The following is a 24,264-nucleotide window of genomic DNA, read 5'->3' on the forward strand; positions in this document are numbered from 1 at the left end:
CCAGGAGATAAAGGAGAAAAAAAATGCTGTAATAAGACCCGCCCACAAGACCCGCCAGTTTTTACCATGGCCGGTATTTTTTCGTGACAAAGTTCGCAACCCCAGTGGCAACACAAACAGCACGTACGTCTGGGCGGCCATACCAGGGGTCAGTTTGATCTGATCTTTGCTCTGGGTTCCTCAGACCCCTTTGTACACCACTATGTAACTCTTTTCCGGCCCTGTCATCAGTTCCCATCCTGCAGGAATAAAGATTTTGATCTCGTCTCTATTTTCTGTTCACATTTACTGTATTCTGAATCCAGACTCATTAATGTCCTAAGAGGGTAGAAGCCGTTCCTGAATCCATTGAAGTCCATCCAGAAGAATATTGAGATTGACGATACTTAATCTGTGTTTTTCATTCCTTCATTATCATCAATTCAGCTTCAAAGAGGAAACACTTTGATGTATTTGTTATTTCCAGCAGAATTCTTGTTGGAGAGATCTGGGCAGTAAGATGTGGCAGTGACATGTGCCAACCTGGAGCAAATCTAGGGAGTGCCTGACCGTGGGCTGTAGATAAAAGCATAGATGAGAAATGGGGCATAAGAAAGATCAAAATAGACCCCCATTGTGGTGCTGGGTTTTCTCATCCTGGATAGAAGGGTCTGATGTTTGTTAACACCTTTATCAGGAGCCTTTCTTTAGAGGAAACATAGATTGACTGTGTGGCCTTTACCTCCTAAATATGCACTAAATAGCCACTTCATTAGACCCCCACTTAGTAGCACGTTGGACTCCTTTGGCCTTCAGAACTGAAGCGATTCCCCATCGCGTAGATTCCACCAGTTGATGAAATAGTTCTGCAGGAATATCGGCCCCTGGGGACACGAAGCTTCTTGTAGTTGCCCCAAGTTAGATGGAGGCGCTGACATGTTCTGACAAAAAAGGGGTCATCGATTCTGCACTGTGGGTCACGGGGATAATTTCCATATGGGGAAGATCCAATCGGAAAAGGATCGGAGGATCTAATAAAGAGGCCATTCATTGTACAGTGCAGGGAGGTGTCTGGTGCCATTTATCTCCTCGAACTCTAATGTTTTAAGGGGGTTTGGGTTGTCTAAGGTATATTTCCGCCTTTTAAATTGGGGTAAGGAAAGGACTCCTACCCACTTGCGTTTTTTTCACGCAAATGTCAATAGGATTTTCTAAGTGGATAGGAGCCCTTAGATATTAGATCTTGAATATATAAGCCCATTCTGTTGTCTTCCTCCCATTTCAGGTATCTCTGATGTCAGCATTCAGTTGGACCTAGAAGCAGAGTTCCACTTCACTCATCTCATCATGACTTTCAAGGTTAGTACATCAATTTACAGTACAAGCATGGTCCTCCTCCTGCACTATTTCTGACCAATCCTACAGGTTTGGCTCTGTGTTCAATTTATGGTATAGGCCGTTACATATGTGACGATACCAAGCATTTGGATTTTTTAATTTTCTTTTTTTTTATTGAAAAAAGAGAAAGTGTGCAAACATTTTTTTTTACTATTTTTATGTTATTTTTTTCTTACTATTTTTATTTCTTTTTATGTTCTTGTAGGGGACTTGAACCTGTGATGCTATGATTGCTCTAATCATAGCATCACAGTACTGCACTGCAGTACTTCTTATCATAGCGATCAAAGGCCATGGCAGACCCAGACTCCATTTTCTGGTTTCCAGTTTCCATGGCAACCCATCATCCTTCTGTGATTACATTGCAGAGGGCTTGAGATGTCCTTCCTCTGTGAACCCTTTACATGCTGTGATCAACATTGATAGCAGCGTGTGAAGTTTTAATAGCTGGGATTGGTGTTCTCACCGATCCTCACTGTTGCAGCTGGAGGCCGGATGTCAGTCATAGCTGGCTCCCGCTGCGGATGATGTGGGCTCAGTTTCTAAGCCTGTGTCATCCATAAAATGTAAATGAATGTCCATTAGCGGGAACTATGGTACATCCCACCCAGGACATACATTTACGACTAAGGGCAGAAAGGAGTTAAAGACATTTATTCCTTATCCACAGGATGGGGGATAAATGTCTGATCGCTGGGGGTCCGATTGCTGGGACTCTCAGGGATCTGGGGCCTAGTGCACCTGAATGCACCACGTGAATAGCACAGCAATGAACAAGCATGACCGCCACTCCATTCATTTCTACAGTATGGAAGGAGATTGCCGAGTGCATTGATCTCTGCCCGTTCCATAGAAATGAATGGAGATGCAGTCGAGCATGTGCAGCATCGCTACATTCAAACAGACCATTTGAGTGTGCCAGTCTCCAGATCGCTGGCGGTCCAAGTGGTCTTACCCTCAGCGATCAGACATTTCTCAAGTGGACAAAGGGATAAATGCCTTTAATGGGAAAAAAAACCTTTAAAGTAGCCCTCTGGTTTTGGGATAAAGTTCTGTTCCAGGACAGGAGTAGGAGGGGGTATATTATATGCAGTTCTTCTATGCTGTCCCTTCATTCTGCCACTTCTGGGCCCTGTTTTTGGCCATCCGAGATGGCTGCAGCAATGTTCTAACTACTTACTGCACACTGCTCTCTGATTGGCCAGTGCTGATCACATGAACAGTTTATGCCAATCAGAAAGCAGGCATACTGTATTAGTAATCTAACAGTACCCATGCACTGTGGGGATTAGGTAGTCTGAAGATTGTGTCAGCCGTCGTGGATGGTCAAAAACAGGACCTGGAACCAGTGGATCAAAGAAATGGCAGAGAAGAACAGCTGCCAGTAACAAAAACCCCTCCCCCTTCCCGTTACAGGATAGAATCTTGTCCTGAAATCGGTGGGCTGCTTTAATCATTACATTTCATCTTAAAGATCTCTTTCTGCTATCGATGAATGGTAACATTCATGTTTACAAGAAGCCTTGGAGAATGTTGCCTACTATTAATGCCTGTCAAATTTGTAATTTTGGTTTTGCCTTAGACTTTCAGACCGGCCGCCATGTTAGTGGAGCGATCTGCTGACTTCGGACGGAGTTGGCAGGTTTATAGATACTTTGCTTACGACTGTGCGTCCGTCTTCCCGACTATTTCACGCAGCATTCAAAGAAGGGTTGATGATATGATCTGCGAATCTCGGTATTCTGAAATTGAGCCGTCCACTGAAGGAGAGGTAAGAACTCGAAGTGTCTTATGTTAATTTTTGTTCAAAAAGGTTTACCTTTTTACATGTATAGCTGCCTGGACACTGTTTAAATTGACTTTTTAAATTAACTGTTAGCAGGGCTGAATTTTGGAGTAGGGCCAATATTTCAAGCATCCTCAAAAAGCCTGAAAAATCATTTTGCATCCTCAAAAATTCTGGAAAAGCATGCTATGTCTTATTTTCAGGGTATGTCTTATTTTCAGGGAAACATGGTAGGTAAAATGATTCCACATGTTGCTCTGTGCAGCACCTGGAGTGCCTATGGCTGTGCTGTATAGTATCTCTTGAACGCTGGACAGCACCATCATACATCTCTATACCCATAGCTATTACATACATACAATGCAACATGCACCATGTGCGGTGATACAGGGTGCCAGCTACCAGTGTGTAGGGAGGGTACCAGGCAGATGTTGGCTGGGGGCGATCATCTCCCTAAGGTCTGCCAAGAGAGATGATCTTCTTCTTCCATGCGGTAGTGTCTTGTGGAGCTACATGAATCATCCTCCTCCTGGCTCTATCTCCTCCGCTCTGATGTTACAAGGCATTACTGTCAGCTCATTGGCACCCGACAACGCAATCACCTTGTTCTGCTACTGTATTTATGTTAGCTTGTTTTTGGTGCTGTAGTTATGATATGAGCTTGGTTCTCGGCTTGTATTTATGAGTTTGGTTTTAGCACTGTATTAATGTTATGAGTTTGGTTCTGGTGCAATATTTATGTTAGGATCTAGGTTCTGATGCTGTGTTGGTTCTTGTGCCGTATTTATGATAAGATCTTGATTCTTGTGCTGCATTTATGTTATGAGGTTAGTTTTGGTGCTGTATTTATGTTATGATCTAGGTTCCGGTGCTGTATTTATGTTAACAGGTTAGTTCTGGTGCTGTTTTGGTTCTTGTGCCGTATTTATGATAAGATCTTGATTCTTGTGCTGCATTTATGTTATGAGGTTAGTTTTGTGCTGTATTTATGCTATGATCTAGGTTCTGGTGCTGTACTTATGTATTGAGCTTGGCTCTGATGCTGTATTTATATACTGAGGTTGGTTCTGGTGCTGTATTTATGTACTGAAGTTGTTTTTGGGGCTGTATTTATGTTATGATTTCGGTTTGTGTTGTATTTATGCACTGAGCTTAGTTCTGGTGTTGTATTTATGTTATGAGCTTTATTCTGGTGGTATATTTACATTATGAGCATTCCTTTGGTGATGTATTTATGTTATGAGCTTGGTTCTGGTGCTGTATTTATGAACTAAGATCAGTTCCGAGGCAGTATTTATGTTATGAGCTCTTTTCTGGTACAGTACTTATTCACTGAGCTGTTCTGGTTGGGGGATGCTACTATCTTGCTTACTTTCTGCACAAGCAGAGTACAGGAAGACTATCTACCAGTGCAGTATATATTGTGGGTTTTTTCATGATGGAGCAAAAAAAAATCCACACAGAATGCAATTAACTGAAAGGGGTTCTGTCAGAAAAAAAAATTTCATACTCACTTGTGCCTTATGGGGCCGGTCACCGGGAGGCTGCTGCTCTTCTTCTTTGCCTCCGGCAGCCGTCCGATTGCAGGGCAGAAGCTGGCAAAGTTCCAGCTTCTGCCCTTGCTCTGACCATGCCAGGCAGCAATTACTGCTGCCCGGGTCAGTGGTCGACGCAAGTGACGCGTCGCCCACTGATTAGCCTGACCGCATCTAACCTCTGCCGTCCTCGGAGAGTCAAAGGCGAGCGTGCATGCATCCACCATCCTGGCGTGCTTGCACACTCACCGTGGACTCTCCGAGGATGGCAGAGGAGAGACACAGCCAGGTTGATGAGAGCGCGCATGCGCACACAGTAGCCGATCTCTCATGCGCCAGGTAAACAGCGGAGGGAAGGACAACAACGGGATTAGGTGAGTAAGCTTGTTTTGTTTTTTCATTCTTTTCCTTTTTACAGCTTACACTCTACAGGGAAGCAGAGCAGGATGCAGGTGAGTATATATTTTTTATTTTACTGACAGAACCCCTTTAAGGCCGACACTATTCAACCTTTATGCCATCACTAAGATATTTGCTGATACTTTGAGGGCAAATCCGAAGTTTCATGAGCATTAAGTTTCAGTATGTAACCCTCTTCTTTCTCTGTCTATAGGTGATATTCAGAGTTCTGGATCCAGCTATTCACATAAGAGACCCCTACAGCCCTCGTATTCAGAGTAAGTTTCTTAATAAGGATTAAGCACACCGTTTAACCTTGAAGAGCCTTAAAGCAATTGTCTGAGTCTGGAGAAAGAAAGATGGCCACTCCAGCTTCTCTGACTACCTGATACACACAGTGAATTAGTATGCATCATTAGTGTAAAGGCCTTTAAGCTGAGTTCAACTCAGCTTAAAATCTGTCAACCCTGATAAAACGGACCACATGCTGAGTTCTCCGCGGGTAGCACTGATAACATTCATTCAGCTGCTGTCCCGCTGGAGAACAATCGCCATGTATTTAGAGAACAGACTGTTCTCTAAATACGTGCAAATGAAGCTAGTTAGCTACTAATGGTCTGATTAGCCCATTAGTAGCTAATGCAAAATGATCGCTCAAAACTGTCAGTTTCTGACAAATTTTGAGCGCTCATCTGTGTGTAAATGGGGCTTTAGACACTACACCTGCTTTGATAGACTAGTGCTGTCTATATGAGCAGCACTGACGAGTCAGAGTAGCATGCAGTGTTTTAGACCAGCATTTTTCAACTCCAGTCCTCAGTTCCCCCAACAGGTCATGTTTTCTGGACTTCCTCAGTGTTGCACAGGTGATGTAGTTATTGTCGGTGCCTCAGGCATTGCCACGGGTGTTCTTACTAAAGGATATCCCGAAAACATGACCTGTTGGGGCTTCATAAGGACGGGAGTTGACTACCAATATGTACTATGCACAGTGTGCATCAGGTAGTCTGAGAAGCAGTTTGGCCATCTTTATGTCTCCAGGCCGTGAGTGTAGCTTTAATGGGAATGGACTGCTGGGGAGTTCCACTGTACCTCTATAGGCATCTGATTTCACATAAAAGCATACATAGGTTTATCTGTGAGTTGTTGGAGAGCCTAAGGGACCCATATGTTATATACGTACACTACATTACCTATCTTGTAGTCCTCCTAAGTTACGGGCTGGATTCTACTCCAGAGCTGAACTCATAATTTTACTGTTTGCCATTGGAAACAGTCAACAAACATGTCAGAACCTCCCCTTGCTGCAAAGCTGAACTCCTATAACATGGAGAGACAGTTTTTCCTATAGCAAATTACTGTACATTGTCTGATGTAAATAAGACACTACCCAAAATGCAAATCACCAGAGCCAAGTACTGTATGTATAGCCAAAAAACCAATAGAGAATGCAGTAGATTTCAGACTAGTGAGTGCAGCTCTGGAGAGTAATACGTGGATGTAACTGAGGATCAGTACAGGATAAGTAAAGTATGTACACAGTGACTCCACCAGCAGAATAGTGAGTGCAGCTCTGGAGTGTAATACGTGAATGTAACTGAGGATCAGTACAGGATAAGTAATGTATGTACACAGTGACTCCACCAGCAGAATAGTGAGTGCAGCTCTGGAGTATAATACAGGATGTAACTCGGGATCAGTACAGGATAAGTAATGTATGTACACAGTGACTCCACCAGCAGAATAGTGAGTGCAGCTCTGGAGTATAATACAGGATGTAACTCGGGATCAGTACAGGATAAGTAATGTATGTACACAGTGACTCCACCAGCAGAATAGCGAGTGCATCTCTGGAGTATAATACAGGATGTAACTCAGGATCAGTACAGGATAAGTAATGTATGTACACAGTGACTCCACCAGCAGAATAGCGAGTGCATCTCTGGAGTATAATACATGGATATAACTAAGGATCAGTACAGGATAAGTAATGTATGTACACAGTGACTCCACCAGCAGAATAGCGAGTGCATCTCTGGAGTATAATATAGGACATAACTCAGGATCAGTACAGGATAAGTAATGTATGTACAGAGTGACTCCACCAGCAGAACAGTGAGTGCATCTCTGGAGTATAATACATGGATATAACTCAGGATCAGTACAGGATAAGTAATGTATGTACACAGTGACTCTACCAGCTGCGGAATTGCCACACTGAAAAACCGTGAGAATTCCGCTGGAAAAGTGCAGTTTCAAAACTCGCGTTCTTTCGCCATGGGTTTTTGGAGTGGTTTTGCCGTCGGCATTCCGCTGCGGCTTTCTCTCCATAGAGAGGCCATTGCGGAAGTGAAAAAAGAATTGACATGCTGCGTCTTTATTTTATGCGCCCCATGTCCGTTTAAGCATGGCTTGGCCGCAGCGTGTGGATGAGATTTTTGGAAAGTCTCGTCCAGTTTGCTGGCTAACCCTGGCATTAGGATCCACAGGCAGAATTGCTGTGTGGACATTCCCCACGGAAATTCCGATGGAATTCTGTCCCGTGTGACCACAGCCTAATACAGGATGTAACTCAGGATCAGTACAGGATCAGAAATGTATGTACACAGTGAGTGACTCCACCAGCAGAATAGTGAGCGCAGCTCTGGAATATAATACAGGATGTACCTCGGGATCAGAACAGGATAAGTAATGTATGTACACAGTGAGTGCAGCAGCAGAATAGTGAGTGCAGCTCTGGAGTATAATACAGGATGAAACTCAGGATCAGTACAGGATAAGTAATGTACACAGTGACTAAACCAGCAGAATAGTGAGTGCAGCTCTGGAGTATAATACAGGATGAAACTCAGGATAAGTATGTATGTACACAGTGACCCCACCAGCAGAATAGTGAGTGCAGCTCTGGAGTATAATACAGGCTGTAATTTTGGATCAGTACTGGATAAGTAATGTATGTACACAGTGATTCCACCAGCAGAGTAGTGAGTGCAGCTCTGGAGTATAATACCGGATGTAACTCAGGATCAGGACAGGATAAGTAATGTATGTACACAGTGACTTCACCAGCAGAATAGTGAGTGCAGCTCTGGAGTATAATACTGGATGTAACTCAGGATCAGTATAGAATAAGTAACGTATGTGCACGTGACTCCATCAGCAGAATAGTGAGTGCAGCTCTGGAGTATAATACAGGATGGAACTCAGGATAAGTAATGTATGTACAGTCACTCCATTCATGTGGAATATTGCTATGTGTGAGCTGTATAATAATATTGACTTGGATTTCGAGCCCATTTTTCCAGTAGCCGGCAGCAGGATGATAGAGGAAGCTTAGAGCAGAATTAACAGGTCATTCTTGAGTTATTTCCTATCAGTTACGGGGCTGTCTCCCCTCTGAGGGCAGCGGAGCTATTTGTGAGCTGAGGGACGATGTCTGAGGCTGTTACTGATTTAGCTCAGAGCTTTGCTGCACTTCCATACATGGCAGACTCCCTGTATAACGGACGATCCTGGGTGTTGCTCTTGGCTCTTCTCCAGTCACCAGCCTCGTGTGGAGTATATAAAACAGATTACTGTAAAGACCTGACACGTCCCAGCTGGTGGAATAAGTGCCAGTGTCACCCCACAGACCTGGCACAACAAGTGCTATCACCACAGCTCAGCATCCCTCAATAACAAGGCTAGTATGAGGGCAGGACAAAGCTGGAGCCAAATACTTCACGTGTTTCTACTTTATACAGAGTGGGCCATGGAAAGGTAGCCTGGCTACACACTCTTATGAAAGCTCCGTGACAAATGTCTTTGTTGCCCATAGCAACCAATCACAGCACAGCTTTCATTTTACCTCAGCGGTATAAAAAATGAAGGCTGGTGTCCAGCAACCAATCACAGCACAGCATTTTACCTCAGCAGTATAAGAAATGAAAGCTGTGCTGTGATTGGTTGCTATGGGCAACAAAAACAGATTTTTTTTTGTTAGACAGCTTTCATAAGCGCATGATGCCGGCGATCGTACTCGTGAACCACCCTGTAGCTTAAAGTGGTATTCCCGTCATAGACGTTCATGGCATGTCCATTGGATATGACATGAAAGTCTGATAGATGCGAGTCTGTCTGGGGCTTTCACTATGGTTCACACTGCCCCTGGCCAGGCTGAATGTGACGGCTGGGGGGTAGTTGGGACTTATGAAACAACGGGATGGGCTTCACTGTACTACTATCTTAAAGGGGTATCCCAGAGAGTAAGATGTTTTTCAAGTTTTCCCTCATCCGCTGTTACTGTGCCACGTAGTCTTCATAACGCCCATTGACCTCTAAAGGCCCATTTACGCGGGCGTATTATCTGTCCGCGTGCTGTCCGTATTTATTACTGACTGAGTACGGACAACACACGGACGCATTATAGTAAATTGATGTATTCAGACGTGCGTTCCTATTGTGGCCCAATGTTGCACGGGAAAAAAATGGCAGCATGTCTTATTTTGGTCTGTATTCAAGGGGCACACACGGAGGGTTTGAGGGCGGATACAGGCAGGCATGGTTTTGTCCCCTTATACCGCTGTGATAATCATGGACGTATGAGACAAAATGAAACCACTGACCTCTATGGGATTTTGGGGGTTTTGTTTTCACCATCTCGGACGTGATTTTTAGGACCTGCCCTATCTTTTCCACACGTAGTTAAACCGAATCGGGCGGCACCCATCTTCCCTCCTCTTTTTTCAAACTCGGCGCTCTGACGCAGAGTTTGAACTGCCGACAAAAAGGAAAGGATTCCCACATTCAGGCACAACTGCGCCTACCGAAGTCTGAATAAGCACTTGCAGTCATTAAAAAATGCACATACACGTCAAAAACAGATTCAACACACACATACACGGTGAAGTGGGTCCGTTTTTCTTAGACTATAATTGCATATACCCGTGTTAATGAGTCCTAAGGGTTCCTATACACTTGTGATAAAATTGCGCAGTGTATGCATGATGCGAGAGTGAGTGAAAACGCAGAATTATAAAGCTGATTATTTTCAATGGTTTCATTCCCATTTGCGATGTTTTTACCCATGTAATGTGGCGTGAAAAAAAGAAAATCGCAGCTTGTCCTATCTTTTTAGTTTTGCTATTTTTTTTTTTTCCCCTCTCTAGCCCATGTTTCCCTATGGAGGCTCCTTTTTATTGCATTGCAACGTACGAACTTGAGATTTTCGTGCAATGCGTTTTCAACATTAGAAACTCCTATTGACTTTCACGCTATAAAATCGCGGGCAGCAGCGATTTGATGCACAATGTTTTACAAGAAAAAAAATCGCCAAAACAAAACTGCAATTTTTGCCGCGATTTTCTCGCAGTGATATCGCAATCACCAGTGTGAAGAAGCCCTAAGGGCTTAGTCAGACGGGCGTTTTTTGCCGCGATTTGCGGATTGCATGACGGATGCGCATCCGCAAATCGCGTGACCGGTGCGCGCAAGTCGCCCGCAAATCGCCCGAAAATCTGCTCCTAGCCGCGTTTCATTAGAAACGGGCCGGAGCTGTCCAGCGCATTGCATTCAATGGAGACGGCAATACAGCCGTCTCCATTGAAAGCAATGCGCTGCGGGCGAGCCCGGGATGAATTGTCGGTAAGGGCTTAAATATATAAGCCCTTACCTGCAATTCATCCTAAAATGTGTTAAAATAAAAAAAAATTGCATTCTCACCTTCTGCCGGCAGCTCCGAGCGGCAGTCCTGCAGTGGGTGTGAAGGGGGTGTGAGTCAGACCTGCCCCCTGATTGGCTCAGCGCTGAGCCAATCAGAGGCATGCCTCACTCACACCCATTCATGAATTCATGAATGGATGTGAGTCAGACCTGCCCCTGATTGGCTCAGCGCTGAGAGGCAGCAGTCACTCACCCATTCATGAATTCATGAATGGGTGTGTGAGTGAAACCGGCCTCTGATTGGTCAGGCTGTGACCAATCAGAGGCAGATTATTCAGCAGGCGGGGATTTTAAAGCCCCGCCGGCTGAATAGTGCCGAGAAGCAGTTCAGGAGAACTGACAGCGGCCGCGGCTGGACTCTGGCTGCAGCGGAAAGGTGAGTATACAATTTTTTTTTATTTTAACACACTTTAGCATGAATTGCAGGGAAGGGTTTATATATTTAACCCCTTCCCGACAATTCACCCCGCGCACGCCGGCAGCCCATTGCTTTCAATGGAGCGGCTGTATTGCCGCTCCATTGAATTCAATGGGCAAACATCGTTCTTCTCTGCCACAGCTGTTACAGCTGTGGCAGAGAAGAATGATTTGTCTTCTATATGTTCTCAATGGGGTCGGCGCTGCTGCCGCCGGCCCCATTGAGCGCATATACAGAAGCGAACAGAAATTGCAGATCGCAGATACGTGCGATCTGCGATTTTTTGTTCTATAATTTTTTGGACGAGCGCATAAAAAGCGCTCATGTGTCCGATACCATTGACGCATGCGCATGCGCAAATCGCGGCAAAAAACGCCCGTCTGACTAAGCCCTAAGGGAGTTATGGAAAGAGCAAAGAACAGCCTGCTTTGCTGTTTCTGTCATTTCTGCCCACCTGCTGCCACCGCATACAGCCAGGCCAGGGGCGGTGGTGATCATAATTAGAGTTAGATGTAGGTTCTAGAGGTGGCATATCCTTAAAGGGGTATTCCCATCTCAGCAAGTTATTCCCCTATCCATAGGGCCCCACTGATCCAGAGTCCCTGAATTCTGGCAGCGGTGGCCACACATGAGCACCACCGTTCCATTCACTTCATTGGGAACTGTTAGAGATCAAGTGCTCAGTAATCTCTGGCAGTCCCATTAAAGTGAATGGAGCGGTGTCTGCTGTATACTCGACCACTTTCAAAAAAGACATGACGTTGGCAATATCTCTGGATCAATGAGGGTCCAGGTGGTTGGAGCCCCACTCATCGAAAAAAGTTATCCCCTACGCTGTGAATAGGGGTTAACTTGCCAAGGTGGGAATACCCCTTTAATCCATGTTCACACATTCAGGATTCTGTGGATTTCACGTCTAAATCCGGACAGAATCTGCTAACTATAGCAAGTGAATAAAGTATTTTACATGCTCTGGGAAAAAATCCATGCGGAATGATGAACGTGTTTCGAATTTGAAAAATCACGGTTTCGCTCCAATGAACTACAAAGGGGTTAATATGCATGCAGATCTGCCTGCCACAAGAGAAATATGAGTTTCAGCCTCAGGTTTCTGACACAGATTCTCTGGAAAATCCATTCCGGATTTAAAGGGGTATTCCCATTGCAGCATCCCCCTATTCACTGATTTCCTTAAGGCTCCATGACAACACAGGATTGCTTGTGATACAATGACAGTAAATCTCTACGCAATTTTGTGCAAGAACCTAGTGATTTTGCAAAAATTTGCTATGGTCATAATATTGTGGCCTAGTTATTGTAATCCCTTCTTACTGCCATAATTCGCAGGTGGTACTTTGCCACTGTTGAGCCCTAATCTAAAGCAGCACATGGAGCCCTATGGCCACGTCCTAGTGGCACACTACACTATATTACTGAGTAATTGGATATCTGAGCAGGAATGAAAAGTTGTTTGTTTTTTTTCCATATGTTAATACTTAGTGGGGCTCCTTTGGCCCTAATGATGTCAGATACTCTCCGTGGCATACTAACTACTAACATCTGATACACTTCAGCTAGTGTTTCCCTCCATTCATCCTGCAAACGTCTGGCCAGTTCTCTCAAGAAACATAGACACGTTCATATTTCCTGACCTGACGTTCCCATTGATCCCAAAGATGATCAGTAGGGTTTAGGTCAGGCCAGTCCAAACGTTGAACATCCATATCCTCCAACAAATATGAAACAGCATTGGATTTGTGACAAGGCGTGTCGTCTTGTTGGAAGTATGGCTGACCATTCCCAGAGTATTACCACATTGTCGGCAGCACATTATTGTCTAGTATGTCGGGGTACACCTCCATGTTTATGGTTCTTGTCACTGAAAGCAATGGACCGAGACCGTGCCACGTAACACATCCCTAGACCGTAATACAACCTCCTTACCTGTTGGCACAACACACTCAGGTGGCATTCCCCAGCATCCTCCACACCCAGGTACTGTGATTCACTGGGAGTCCTCTCTCTGTTTCCTGTTTCAGACCTCCTGAAGATCACCAACCTCAGGATTAATTTCACCCGGCTGCACACTCTGGGCGATAACTTACTGGATTCCCGTCTGGAAATAAGGGAGAAGTATTATTATGCTCTGTATGAGCTGGTGGTGCGGGGTAACTGCTTCTGTTACGGACATGCATCTGAGTGTGCTCCCATCGAAGGTGTCTCCAAGGACGTAGAGGGCATGGTAGGGGTCTGCATTTTCTTCTTCAGTTAAGCAAAGCTTCTTAACCCGTTAACGATGGGCCCATTTTAGATCCTAATGACCAACCAGTTATTCTGGTTTTGTGTTGTTTCTAGAGCTATAACTCATTTTTGTGGCGTTCAGCTTGCACAATAAATAACGTGACATTATTCTCTGGATCTGCATGATTTCAGTGGTACCAAATTTACATAGTTTTTTTAATTGCTTTTATGTTTTTTTTGTGAGGAGAGATATGCAAAATTTTAACCATTTTGTCTGTTTCTTTTTTTTAATAAACTTTTCATGACTCTTTAAAGTCCCATGAGGGGACTTGAATTGCATTAGATTTGATTGTTTCAATTATATACTGTTACATTGGCCTATGAGACCCTGCCTCTAGTTGAGCCTCTATAGATAGCAGGCCACTATACACAGTAGTCCCAGAGGTCATCTTTAAGCCTGTAGGTGACATAGTAACCCATTAGCACTTTGCGATCATATCACAGGGGTCCAATGGGTGACAGAGGGATTTACATCCCTCTGTAAGCCTCTTATATGTCATGGTCGCATAAATCTTGGCATGTAAAGGGATCCGCAGCAGACTTCATTCCCTTCAACTGAAAGGGTGAAATCTGCTATGGATCCGCAACAACATCTGCCACGTGTGAACACAGCCTAAGAATGTTTCCACTAACTGACAGCAAGCAGAGGTCTTGAAAATCATTAGAAATTGAAAACACTATGTATATAATTGCCTTTAGTTTATTTATTGATAAATATATGTTTTAGGACTCACTTGCATGAGCGTATTTTGTCTGCGTATTACGCGTGTATTTCTTTACGCACATAATGTGCAATACACAGCAAATGCATATGTAACATGCATATTCACTGCATATTGTGCGCACACATAGGGCTCATTCACATTATAATAGGCATGTAACGCACCAAAATAGGACATGCTGCATTTTTATTTCACAGGCGTAAAACTTGAGCGTGAAAAAAGCAGGTCTGGATAGCGCAATGTTAATCAATGGAGATTTAGCACTACGTATTATGCAGCCACAATACGCTTGCGTGAGCCGTAGTTCTATCGCTGTGACCATGACTTGACAGAAGAAATCCAGCGGCTTTGGATTGTCAGGCCGAGGTTGCAATATCTTGCAAGTCGCAATGCAACAATATTCACTTGCATTACATGTGACAGGCAGGAAAACACTGTAATCTTTGGCTATGCAACGCGTTTCACAGCCATAGTCATCCTTTGCTCGATTTGTGAGTATTTTCCATTCTTCAGGTACATGGACGATGCGTCTGTAAACATAACACCAAGGGGCTGAACTGCGAGCAGTGCGATGCCTTTTTCAATGAAATTCCCTGGAGGCCGGCTGAAGGGCGCAGCACCAACGCGTGTAAAAGTGAGTGGATATTTTTTTACTTTTTGTCCTAAGTGATCCCGTTCTGCTCCAGTCCTCGTCCTCCTCTTGCACTTGGCTGACAGCAGCCATGCTTAGCAGCTATGGAGCCTTGATTTTGTAACCTGCATAGTCCCTGCTTTCACCTCCCTCTTTTCTCTATGGCTTCTTCTACACTAACATACCAAAAATCATGGGAAAGGAACGGATATTGTTTAGGCCCTCCTATAGCCTGGCAAAGTGGAGCAACTTGACATGACATTGATTTCACAAGTTGACAGAAGACATCTGGAGGGACGTTAAGCCGTCTGGATAGCCCCCCACAGCTCCGGGGTATTTGTAGGTGCAGGATCTTGGGGGTGAATGGACCTCTCCACCATATCCTATAAATGCTCGATTGGGCTCATGTCAGGTGAACGTGACGGCTACACCATTCATAGGAACTCTCCAGAATGCTCCTCCAACCAATTCTGGATAACTTGGGCCTGATGGCACAGTGCATTATCCTGCTGGAATGTCCCATCATTGTGGGGGTAGATGAAGCTCGTGAAGCTCTGCAAATGGTCACAAAGCCGGGAAACGTAGCGGGCACCGGCCAATGATGTGTTTAGATGGACTAGTGAGCCAAACAATACCATGAGAACAGACCACACCAGTATGGCGCCACCACCAGGCGGCACAGTGCCTTGTTGACAACTGGGGTCCATGACTTCATGGGGTCTGCACCGCACATGATCCCTACCAGCGGTCTGAAACAATTGGTACCGTGACTCATTGGCCACGCCACATGTTGCCAGTCCTCTAAGGTCCAATTAGGAGCCTCCTGAGCCCAAGTGAGGCGTTGTGTGGTGGTAACAGAGGCGCTCGGGTGGGCCTTCTGCTCCCATATCCAATGGAAGCTAAAGAACACTGCGCGAACCTGCAGGATATACGTGTGCGGTCTCCTGTACTGAATGTAGATATGATTTCTGTTGGAGTTACTTTTCTGTTCGCACTGACAATTCTAGCTGTATGCTGCCAGTCAATGTCATTATGCATCTGTGGGCAGCCACTGTGCTGTCCACTGTCATTGGTAATGCCTTCTACGATGTATTCCCGGTACACGTGACACTGTGGATAGAGGATTGTTAAATGTCCGCACAACTTCGGAAATGACAGGTCCCATCCGTCTGGCACCCACTATCACTCCTCAACCAAACTCCTATAATTTACATTGCCTTCCCATGAGCCCGCTGGCCAGGGTTCAATCTCATTCACAAGATAACACCTCACATCTTATATAGGTGAGGGCCCTCCCGAGCATCACCTGAGGTAACACCACTTCATCATCAACTTACATGCCACTATCCCACGACTTCTGGCATGTCAGTATATTTTTCACAGTGTTTAGGGCAGAGTCTGATCTTTCTTCACACGATGTTTCGTGGTAATAACGTGAAATCTTTCATTTTCAGAATGTAACTGTAATAATCATTCCCGAAAGTGTCACTTTGACATGGCTGTGTACCTGTCCACCAGAAACACAAGCGGTGGCGTCTGTGACGACTGTCAGCATAATACAATGGGGCGAAACTGTGAACTCTGCAAGCCTTTCTACTACAAGGACCTCTCCAAGGATATTCGAGACAGCAATGTCTGCAAAGGTACCTGGCACATGGAAGCTCTGCTCTCACGATCCTCTGTTCTGTAAAAAAAAGAACGGACAGCGAGGACCAATGTGCTGTCCAAGGTGCTTACCATAGGCTGCGTTCACACGCAGAATTCCCTGCATGTCAGCAGCGTGGTTTACACGTTGCTTAGCAGCGTGTAAACCACGCTCGTCTGACCACAGCCTAAGTCAGGTCCTAAATTACTTTCTTCCGACTTCCCCTTCTTTTATTATCTGTACCAAGAACAAGGGGCAGAGGCAGTGGAGTAATCCATGATTGCCCAGAGCGTTTGTTTGTAGTCTGCTGCCATAGAGATACATAGGTCTGTATAGGAGCTGTATACACAGAACGGTAGGAAATTTTAAAGAGGGCCATTTGCAAAGTCGCTTTTTTATTTTAGATGCATTGCAGCAACGCATGTGCAATAGTTACAGAAGTATTGTTAATTGTAATTACCCCTCTAATGGTGCATAATTGCCTCCATAATGTAATTGTAAAAGTGACATTAGTATCTGTAAAGGTCTTCTAAAGTACAGATGTTGCAGAGCTGATCTCAGTGACTTATTTTAAAGCAGGAAAAGAACAGCCCAATGACAAACTCAGCTCTGCTACATGTGCTTCCATCTTCTCATGTATTAAAATTACAACCATACAATTTCCAACTGTAATAATACTAATGGAAATGTATAATTCTTCACCAACAGCCTGTGATTGTGACCCAGATGGCTCCCTAGATGGGGGACTCTGCGATGCTCAGGATGATCCAACTTTGGGGCTTATTGCTGGACAGTGCCGTTGTAAGAACTTTGTTGAAGGCCCCAGATGTGATAGATGCAAGTCAGGATTTTATGGGCTCAGTGCAGACATCATCCAAGGATGTAAAAGTAAGAGTCCAGAAAATGTAATGCACTATTGTTTTAAAAATATAAACGTGCTTGGGTTTTATTCACCATATATACAGGTCAAGGAAGGTCTGTGCAGACGTATGTTCAAGCATTCTGCAGAGCCCCTATTTATAAAACCCCCATACAGTGCTTAAATAATGATGTACATTGCCCAAATAATGCCACCATACAGTGCTCAGACAATACCATCATGATGTGCCTCAATAATACCATCATACAGAGCTCAAATAATGCCATGTAGTGCTTAAATACCAACTTACAGTGCTCAGACAATACCATCATGCCTTGCCCACATAATACCACTACACATTTCTCAAATCATACCATACAGTGCTAATACTACCATACAATGTTCAAATATTACCATATAGTGCTTAAAATACCACCATACAGTACTGAGACAATACCACCGTACTGTGCCTAAGCAATACCACTATAAAATGCAACTGTACAGTACAGTGCACAAATAATACCACCATACACTGCTCACACAATACATCCATAATGTGCTGAAATAATACCAAACAGTGCACAAATAATATACACTGCTTAGATAGTTCCACCGTATAGTGTTCAAGTAATACTACACAGTGCCTAAATAATACCACCATACCATGCACAAATAATATCATCATATAATTCTCAGATAATACCACCATACAGTACTTCCAATAGGCAGCGCTGCAGAGGTATTGTTCCATCTTCCTTATTTGCATACTTACCAGAGGAGCATGGATGGCTTTATAAAGGTCCATTTACACGGAGCGATGATCGCTAAAAAAAAATTGGTAAAAGGCGATCGTTTTAGCGATAATCGTTGCGTCTAAATGTGCGCCCATCGTACAAGTTTCGTGCACTGCTAGCTGATCGTTAAATACAGTACAACCTAAAAATCGTCAGCCTTATCAGCAGTTCTCCATAGGGAGTGCTGATAGCATTGTTTCCCGCTGGAGAACAAAGGATCTGAGCACAGATAAGAGCCCTCGGTAAATTAACTGCGTTCAGGGAAGGCTTCATTTGCACTCTTAATTGCTCTTAAGTAGCTGAGTAGCTACCTAATAGTTTATGCAAAATGATCGCTCAAAGCTGTCACTCCAACTGTCGTTTGAGTGATCTTAGAGCGATCATCGGCCCATGTAAATGGGCCTTAAGTCTCCTCACTCACCTCCTACGGGTCTCCTCACATACCTTCTAGGTGCTCTCTTTAAGGAGAGATGATACCCCTCCCGACTCGCGCCACAGGCTTCTTACTAGCCAAGCCAGGATCCTACTGCTCACTGATGTCTGTGTATGGATTCTAGCTTTTGGTTTTCATTTCTCAGTCATTGTTATAAAGACCTGCATAAAGAGTCTGACATTGGCTTGCATGAATGCTGCCTTTGAATAGGTGGCGCTGTAGATATATTGTTCCATCTTCCTTATTACCATACAGTTCTAAAATAATACTACTATACAGTGCACAAAAATAGCATGCAGTACCTAAATATTACCAGAATAACATTCAGGAATAATACCATTATACACTGCTCAGACAATACAACCAAACAGTGGTAGTGGTAAATTAATTCTACTATAAGGTGCTCAAATAATACCATACTGTACCTAAATACCATTATACAGTGCTCAGACATTACCACTGTTTAGTGCTCACATGATACTACCATACAGTGGTAAAATATCACCATACAGTGCCTAAATAATATCACCATGCTGTGCTAAAATAGTACCACCATACAGAGCACAAATAATACCATCATACTGCTCTAACAATACCACCATACAATGCCTAAATAATAGAACTATAGAGTGCCTAAACAATACCACGATACAGTGCTCAAACATTACTACCATACAGGGCCTAAATAATACCATTATAGAGTGCCTAAAGAATACCACGATACAGTGCTCAAACAATACCACCATAGAGTGCCTAAAAAATACCACATATATAGTGCTCAAATAATACCACCATACAGTGTGTATCCTAAGCAAGGTTGGCGCCAGATGGTGGAGACCTTGGGGTATGTGTTCATCCCTATTCCCTGTGATTCAGCGCTGGATATATGTACTGTTATGGTCATCTCGCCCTTATAATTTCCCCTCCATCAGGGTCAGGTTGGTGGTGAAATGCCTTTCCTCTCATACTGATTTTCTTGCCAATGATACAGAAAGTTATAACCAGGTTGGTTCATCTTTTCCTAGGGTGCCAGTGTGACCCCAGGGGCACCATTTCTGATGGCTCCCATTGTGACCCCATCAGTGGAGACTGTTTCTGCAAGCGCTTTGTAACTGGACGAAGTTGTAACCAGTGTCTGGTAAGTATGATGGAACCATCCAGACTGGTAGGAAAACCTGGCGTCAGCGATTGACAACCCAAGCTTTAAACTCCACCCCAAATCCTTTTAGCTCCACCTCTTATGGAGCAAAGTAGAATATTTGGAAATAATGTGATCCAAATTGACAAATTGTTGCAAACCGGTGTAACCCTTCTGCTACCGCATATACAATTACTGTGATAGCAGGATGAGTTTTGGATGCAGCGGGGTAGCATTGCTGATTTTCTTAATCTGTTTATTTTGAAGGAGGGGTTGCTGTTCCGGTTGTAATAAACTGTTAAGATCCATTCCGTACATACAAACACCTTACAAGCTGCCACAGGAAATAACATTTCCCAATGTGTAAGGCTCATATCCTCCAATGCATTCCAGATAGCAGCTGCCGGTAACCGTATCCCCTCCGAGAGGGGAACTCTATATGAATGTGCTGATAGCCTCCACCCCACCCACACTGATGGGCGCTCCTCATCTCTACCCAGGGAGAAGCCTGCGGTCTAGACAAGCAGATCATAATAACTTATAGGACTCTGATTATTATACCAATTAGATATTGTATTTTAATGGTTATGTCCCCAAAAACAAAAAAGTCCCTATAAATCTGAATGGCCCCTTTATTGGAGCCCCCAGCCTTTTCAGTATTAGTGCTTCCCTGTATGGAAATTCTCCCCGTGACCCCGGAGTGCAGCATAAAGTCATGTGTCAAGTTTTCCATGGATCAGTTTCAGTGTGAATCCACATTAGATGGGAAAATCCAGCGAGTGACTTCCCATGAGGCCTGGTCATCAGTGCTAGACTAGTCAGGGATGGGATTTTACTGCCAACCGCATGGGGTTTTCTCGTGTAACAGTGTGAAGAGTATACAGAGAATGGCGCAATCGAGGAAAATACACCAGCAAAAGGGGACGGAAACAACTTATAACTGAAAGGGGTCAGAGGAGGATGCCCGGAATCATTCTGATGAACAGGCACAGTCAAGGAAACTGCAGACATCTACAAATCTGGTGCTCCAACTAACATGTCCGAACTCACAACTCTTCATTCCTTAGCACAGATGAGCTATAACCAGTTCCAGAGCCATTGTGTCTAAGAGAAACAGAGAGGTGAGACTCCAGGGTGTAAAAGAGCACAAAAATGGTATGAATCGATGACCCTAATTTACGGCAACTACAAGAAGCTTCCTGTCCAAAGGAGTGCAACAAGTTACTAGATGGGGGTCTCTAATAAAGTAGCCATTCAGTGTATACCTCTGAGTCATCCTCTTGTGTTGTGAAAAAGGTAATTCATCTTTAGTCATATCTGGGTGACAACCAATTTGGCCGCCATTACAGCCTCTTTAGGGGTTTGCACCCTGTTTTCAAGCTGCATAATTAGGAACATTAACATTCAGGACTGGGAAAAGCTGGGTGACTAGCCATGTGTCAGTGGAGACTTGTCAACCTTAAGGGCTTTATTACATGGGCGTATGCGGATTTTAGTCGATGGATACCCGCGCAAGAAAAAAATGCATGAAATCCCATTGATTTTGAGTGTAAATACACTGCGAATATGCAGGTTTCCTGTGTATTTACACAAACTCGTTGATTTCAATGGGCAATTTCGGTGCATAATATGCTCCAGGATAGGACATGTCGCGTTTTTTAACGCAGCTGGAAGTCCCGTGACAAATACGCAGCTGTGAATGAACACATTGAAATCAATGGACTCTGTTCAATGCGTATTACATGCATAATGCGCTGTATACGTACGTTTGTGTGGAAGAGCCCTAAGTCCTAAACATGGCTACTGAGTACTAGTGAGCAGGGTGTACAAGAAGGACATGGGGCACAATATTAAAAACCAAATTCCGAGCGCTCCCTTGTGGCAGTTAACACTTCACACATGCAGCCTTGTCATCTTCCTTACATACATAATGGTGGTAGCTTCTCCTTGGATGACGGGGTTAAGATTATAAACTGTGCTGTGATTGGTTGATATGGCCAACAAGGACAGATCTTCTTTTAGACAGTTTTCATAAATCTGCCCCCCTGTGTTGATGCCCCGTGACTTGTACATTATGAATTCTAACTCAGTTACTCCCTTTTGTATCTCTGACTTTTCCAGCCGGAATACTGGGCTCTTAGTCAAGACCTCCATGGATGTCGGGCCTGTGACTGTGACGTCGGTGGCGCATGGGATAATCAGTAAGTCTGAGCGGACTAAGCTTTTACCATTGATGACATATTCCCACGATAGGTTATCAATAGTTGATCAGCAGGGATCTGCCGCTTGGAATCCCCACCAATCAGTTGATCTCCCAGCCCACTGTCAAGGCCAATCTCACACCAGCCGCTTTTTACTGTAAGTAGCGTTTTTGCGCTTTTTTACCGCACCTCATTACGCATCACAATGATAGGTTGCATTTAAAAACGCTGTCAAACTCTGTACCAGGCGTTTAAAAACGGCGCTTGAAATCGCCGTAAAGTGCCGCAGTTTCAAGCAGCATTTATCTGAACGCATGTGTGAGAGTGGCCTTAGGCTGTGATCCCATGCTATTAACCCTTTGGGGCATTGCTATTACTCAGAACATAGCTAGACAGTCATGCAGCTCCCCTCTAGGAGTAGAATTTCTGTTAGACGTGACACACGGCCGGCGGGCCACCTAAAATGAGGCCTTGGGTTTGACATGTGTGAGCTAAAATATAACCTAGAAATCCTAATGTTAACATCAAGCTGTGTTGCTTCTATTTTTAAGCCAGGAGGGTATTTCCACCATTCCAGTAAACCCCCACATTTTGTTTGAGGTCATGCAGCGAACTTCACATTTCTAAATCATTCAGTAATGTCTTACATTATTAGTGCTGCCAAAACTGTCACAAAAATAAAGCGTTTTCAGCTCTAAAAAAATGATGACTGATCCTCAGGATAGGTTATCAATAGCTAATCGATGAGGGTTTGTCGCCGGAGACCCTGTTTGCCAAACAACTGTCACATTGTACAGAGCAGGAAGCAGATAGCGCCATTTATTGTGCAGTGGCCTGGCACGGTATTGCAGGCACAACTCCTATTCACTTCACTGCGAAGTATACGATGCTCTCTGTTTTGTGCTCTGTACAATGTGGCAGTGGGTTGGTGAACAGCTAATTTGGAGAGTATCCACCTCGATCAGCTATTGATGGCCTATGCTGAGGATAGATCTGAACAAACCATTTTTTGAAAAGTATTAAAGGAAAACTTCAAGCACTTAAAGATTGTTTTAGAGGAGCCCACACACATTCAGTAGCTATTGGCTAAATGTTCATTTGGCTGACAGCTATTCCCAACTCCCCCATATACATGACCACTTGGTTTGGCCAAGCATTCATATGTTTTCCATGAGGACGGTGGAGAAAGCTGCAGTCTGACAGCTCTGGCAGCAACTTATCGCCAGGAAGAGAAAACTATTGGGTGTTGAAATTCAGCGCTGTCAATCCTTCTTTCCTGTGACATCATTTGTTGGGGAGAGTCGGGAGGCCCAATACACATTCATTGGTCCTGCCAAAAAAAACTTCAGTATCTTAAACAGAATTGTCATCAGAAAAAAACTTCTTGTATAAATCAAGTTTTTATGGTAAACATATTTTTAAGACTATTAAGTGATTTTTTTTTTGTAATTTACATTATTGTGATCTATATTTTTTTAAAAATCCTGAAATCCTGCAGTTCTCACACCGACCACTAAACCTAATAATAGTCTGACACTTCCTGTTCTGTAGAGAAAACTTCTCAGCAGTCATTTCATTATCATCGCGGACAGGATTACAGTGAGAGGTGACACCTATATATAGATAACACAGGATTACCAGTCACACTAGGGCATGGTCACTGCTCACCTCCTCCCCCTCCCTGTACAAATCACAGAGTATGCCCACAACACTCTCCTATGGAAGTCAATATGTTAGCTTCTGTTCTGTAGAAAACACTTCTCATACGTCTTTTCATTATCAAATGGAGGACTACAATGAAAGATAACACAAGATCCACCATTCACAATAGGCGATGTCACAGCTCACCTCCTTCCCTCTCAGCACAGAGCATGCCCACAACATTCTCCCATAGAAGTCAAAGTCTTCTCTTCAAGCAATCAATCAGTAAACTTTACATGAACCAATCAGCGAACTCTACATGGGCCCTCTCTCTACACCATGAGTCCTATATACCTGCTAATGCCTTTATGATTACTACTCTCCACCCCTACCGGTATGTCCAATTCTCTTTGCTGTGTCTTTTAGTGTAAACAGTCCCGAGACAGACAAACAAACTGATAAGCGATCTGAAAAACAAACATAAATGCACAATTATCAGCATGTGTAAATGGTGATTTTTCAAATGGTCACAAGTTGCTATATACTCGCCCGTCACTCGCTTTCCTTCAGTTTATCGTTACAATGTAAACCCAGCTTTAGTCCCTATGACATTTCCTCTCCTGTGCATCGGCGTATCACTGCTATGATGGGGACACTGGGTTTCCAGCATTGATAAAAAATGCA

At 44.0% G+C, this 24,264-nt stretch overlaps 1 protein-coding gene across 1 annotated transcript in view; it reads left to right on the top strand.

Moving 5' to 3' along the window:
• Positions 1-24,264, top strand: part of LAMB2 (laminin subunit beta 2) — a 126,228-nt gene that overhangs the window by 58,111 nt on the left and 43,853 nt on the right. Inside the window, exons 5-13 of the mRNA XM_066596778.1 lie at positions 1,265-1,338; positions 2,960-3,148; positions 5,312-5,375; positions 13,255-13,457; positions 14,752-14,872; positions 16,324-16,512; positions 17,223-17,402; positions 19,626-19,738; positions 21,860-21,939. Coding sequence (XP_066452875.1) covers positions 1,265-1,338; positions 2,960-3,148; positions 5,312-5,375; positions 13,255-13,457; positions 14,752-14,872; positions 16,324-16,512; positions 17,223-17,402; positions 19,626-19,738; positions 21,860-21,939 — 1,213 coding nt within the window. The remainder of the gene's footprint in view (positions 1-1,264; positions 1,339-2,959; positions 3,149-5,311; positions 5,376-13,254; positions 13,458-14,751; positions 14,873-16,323; positions 16,513-17,222; positions 17,403-19,625; positions 19,739-21,859; positions 21,940-24,264) is intronic.

Source organism: Eleutherodactylus coqui, chromosome 3, assembly GCF_035609145.1.
Source record: "Eleutherodactylus coqui strain aEleCoq1 chromosome 3, aEleCoq1.hap1, whole genome shotgun sequence".
NCBI lineage: Eukaryota > Metazoa > Chordata > Amphibia > Anura > Eleutherodactylidae > Eleutherodactylus > Eleutherodactylus coqui.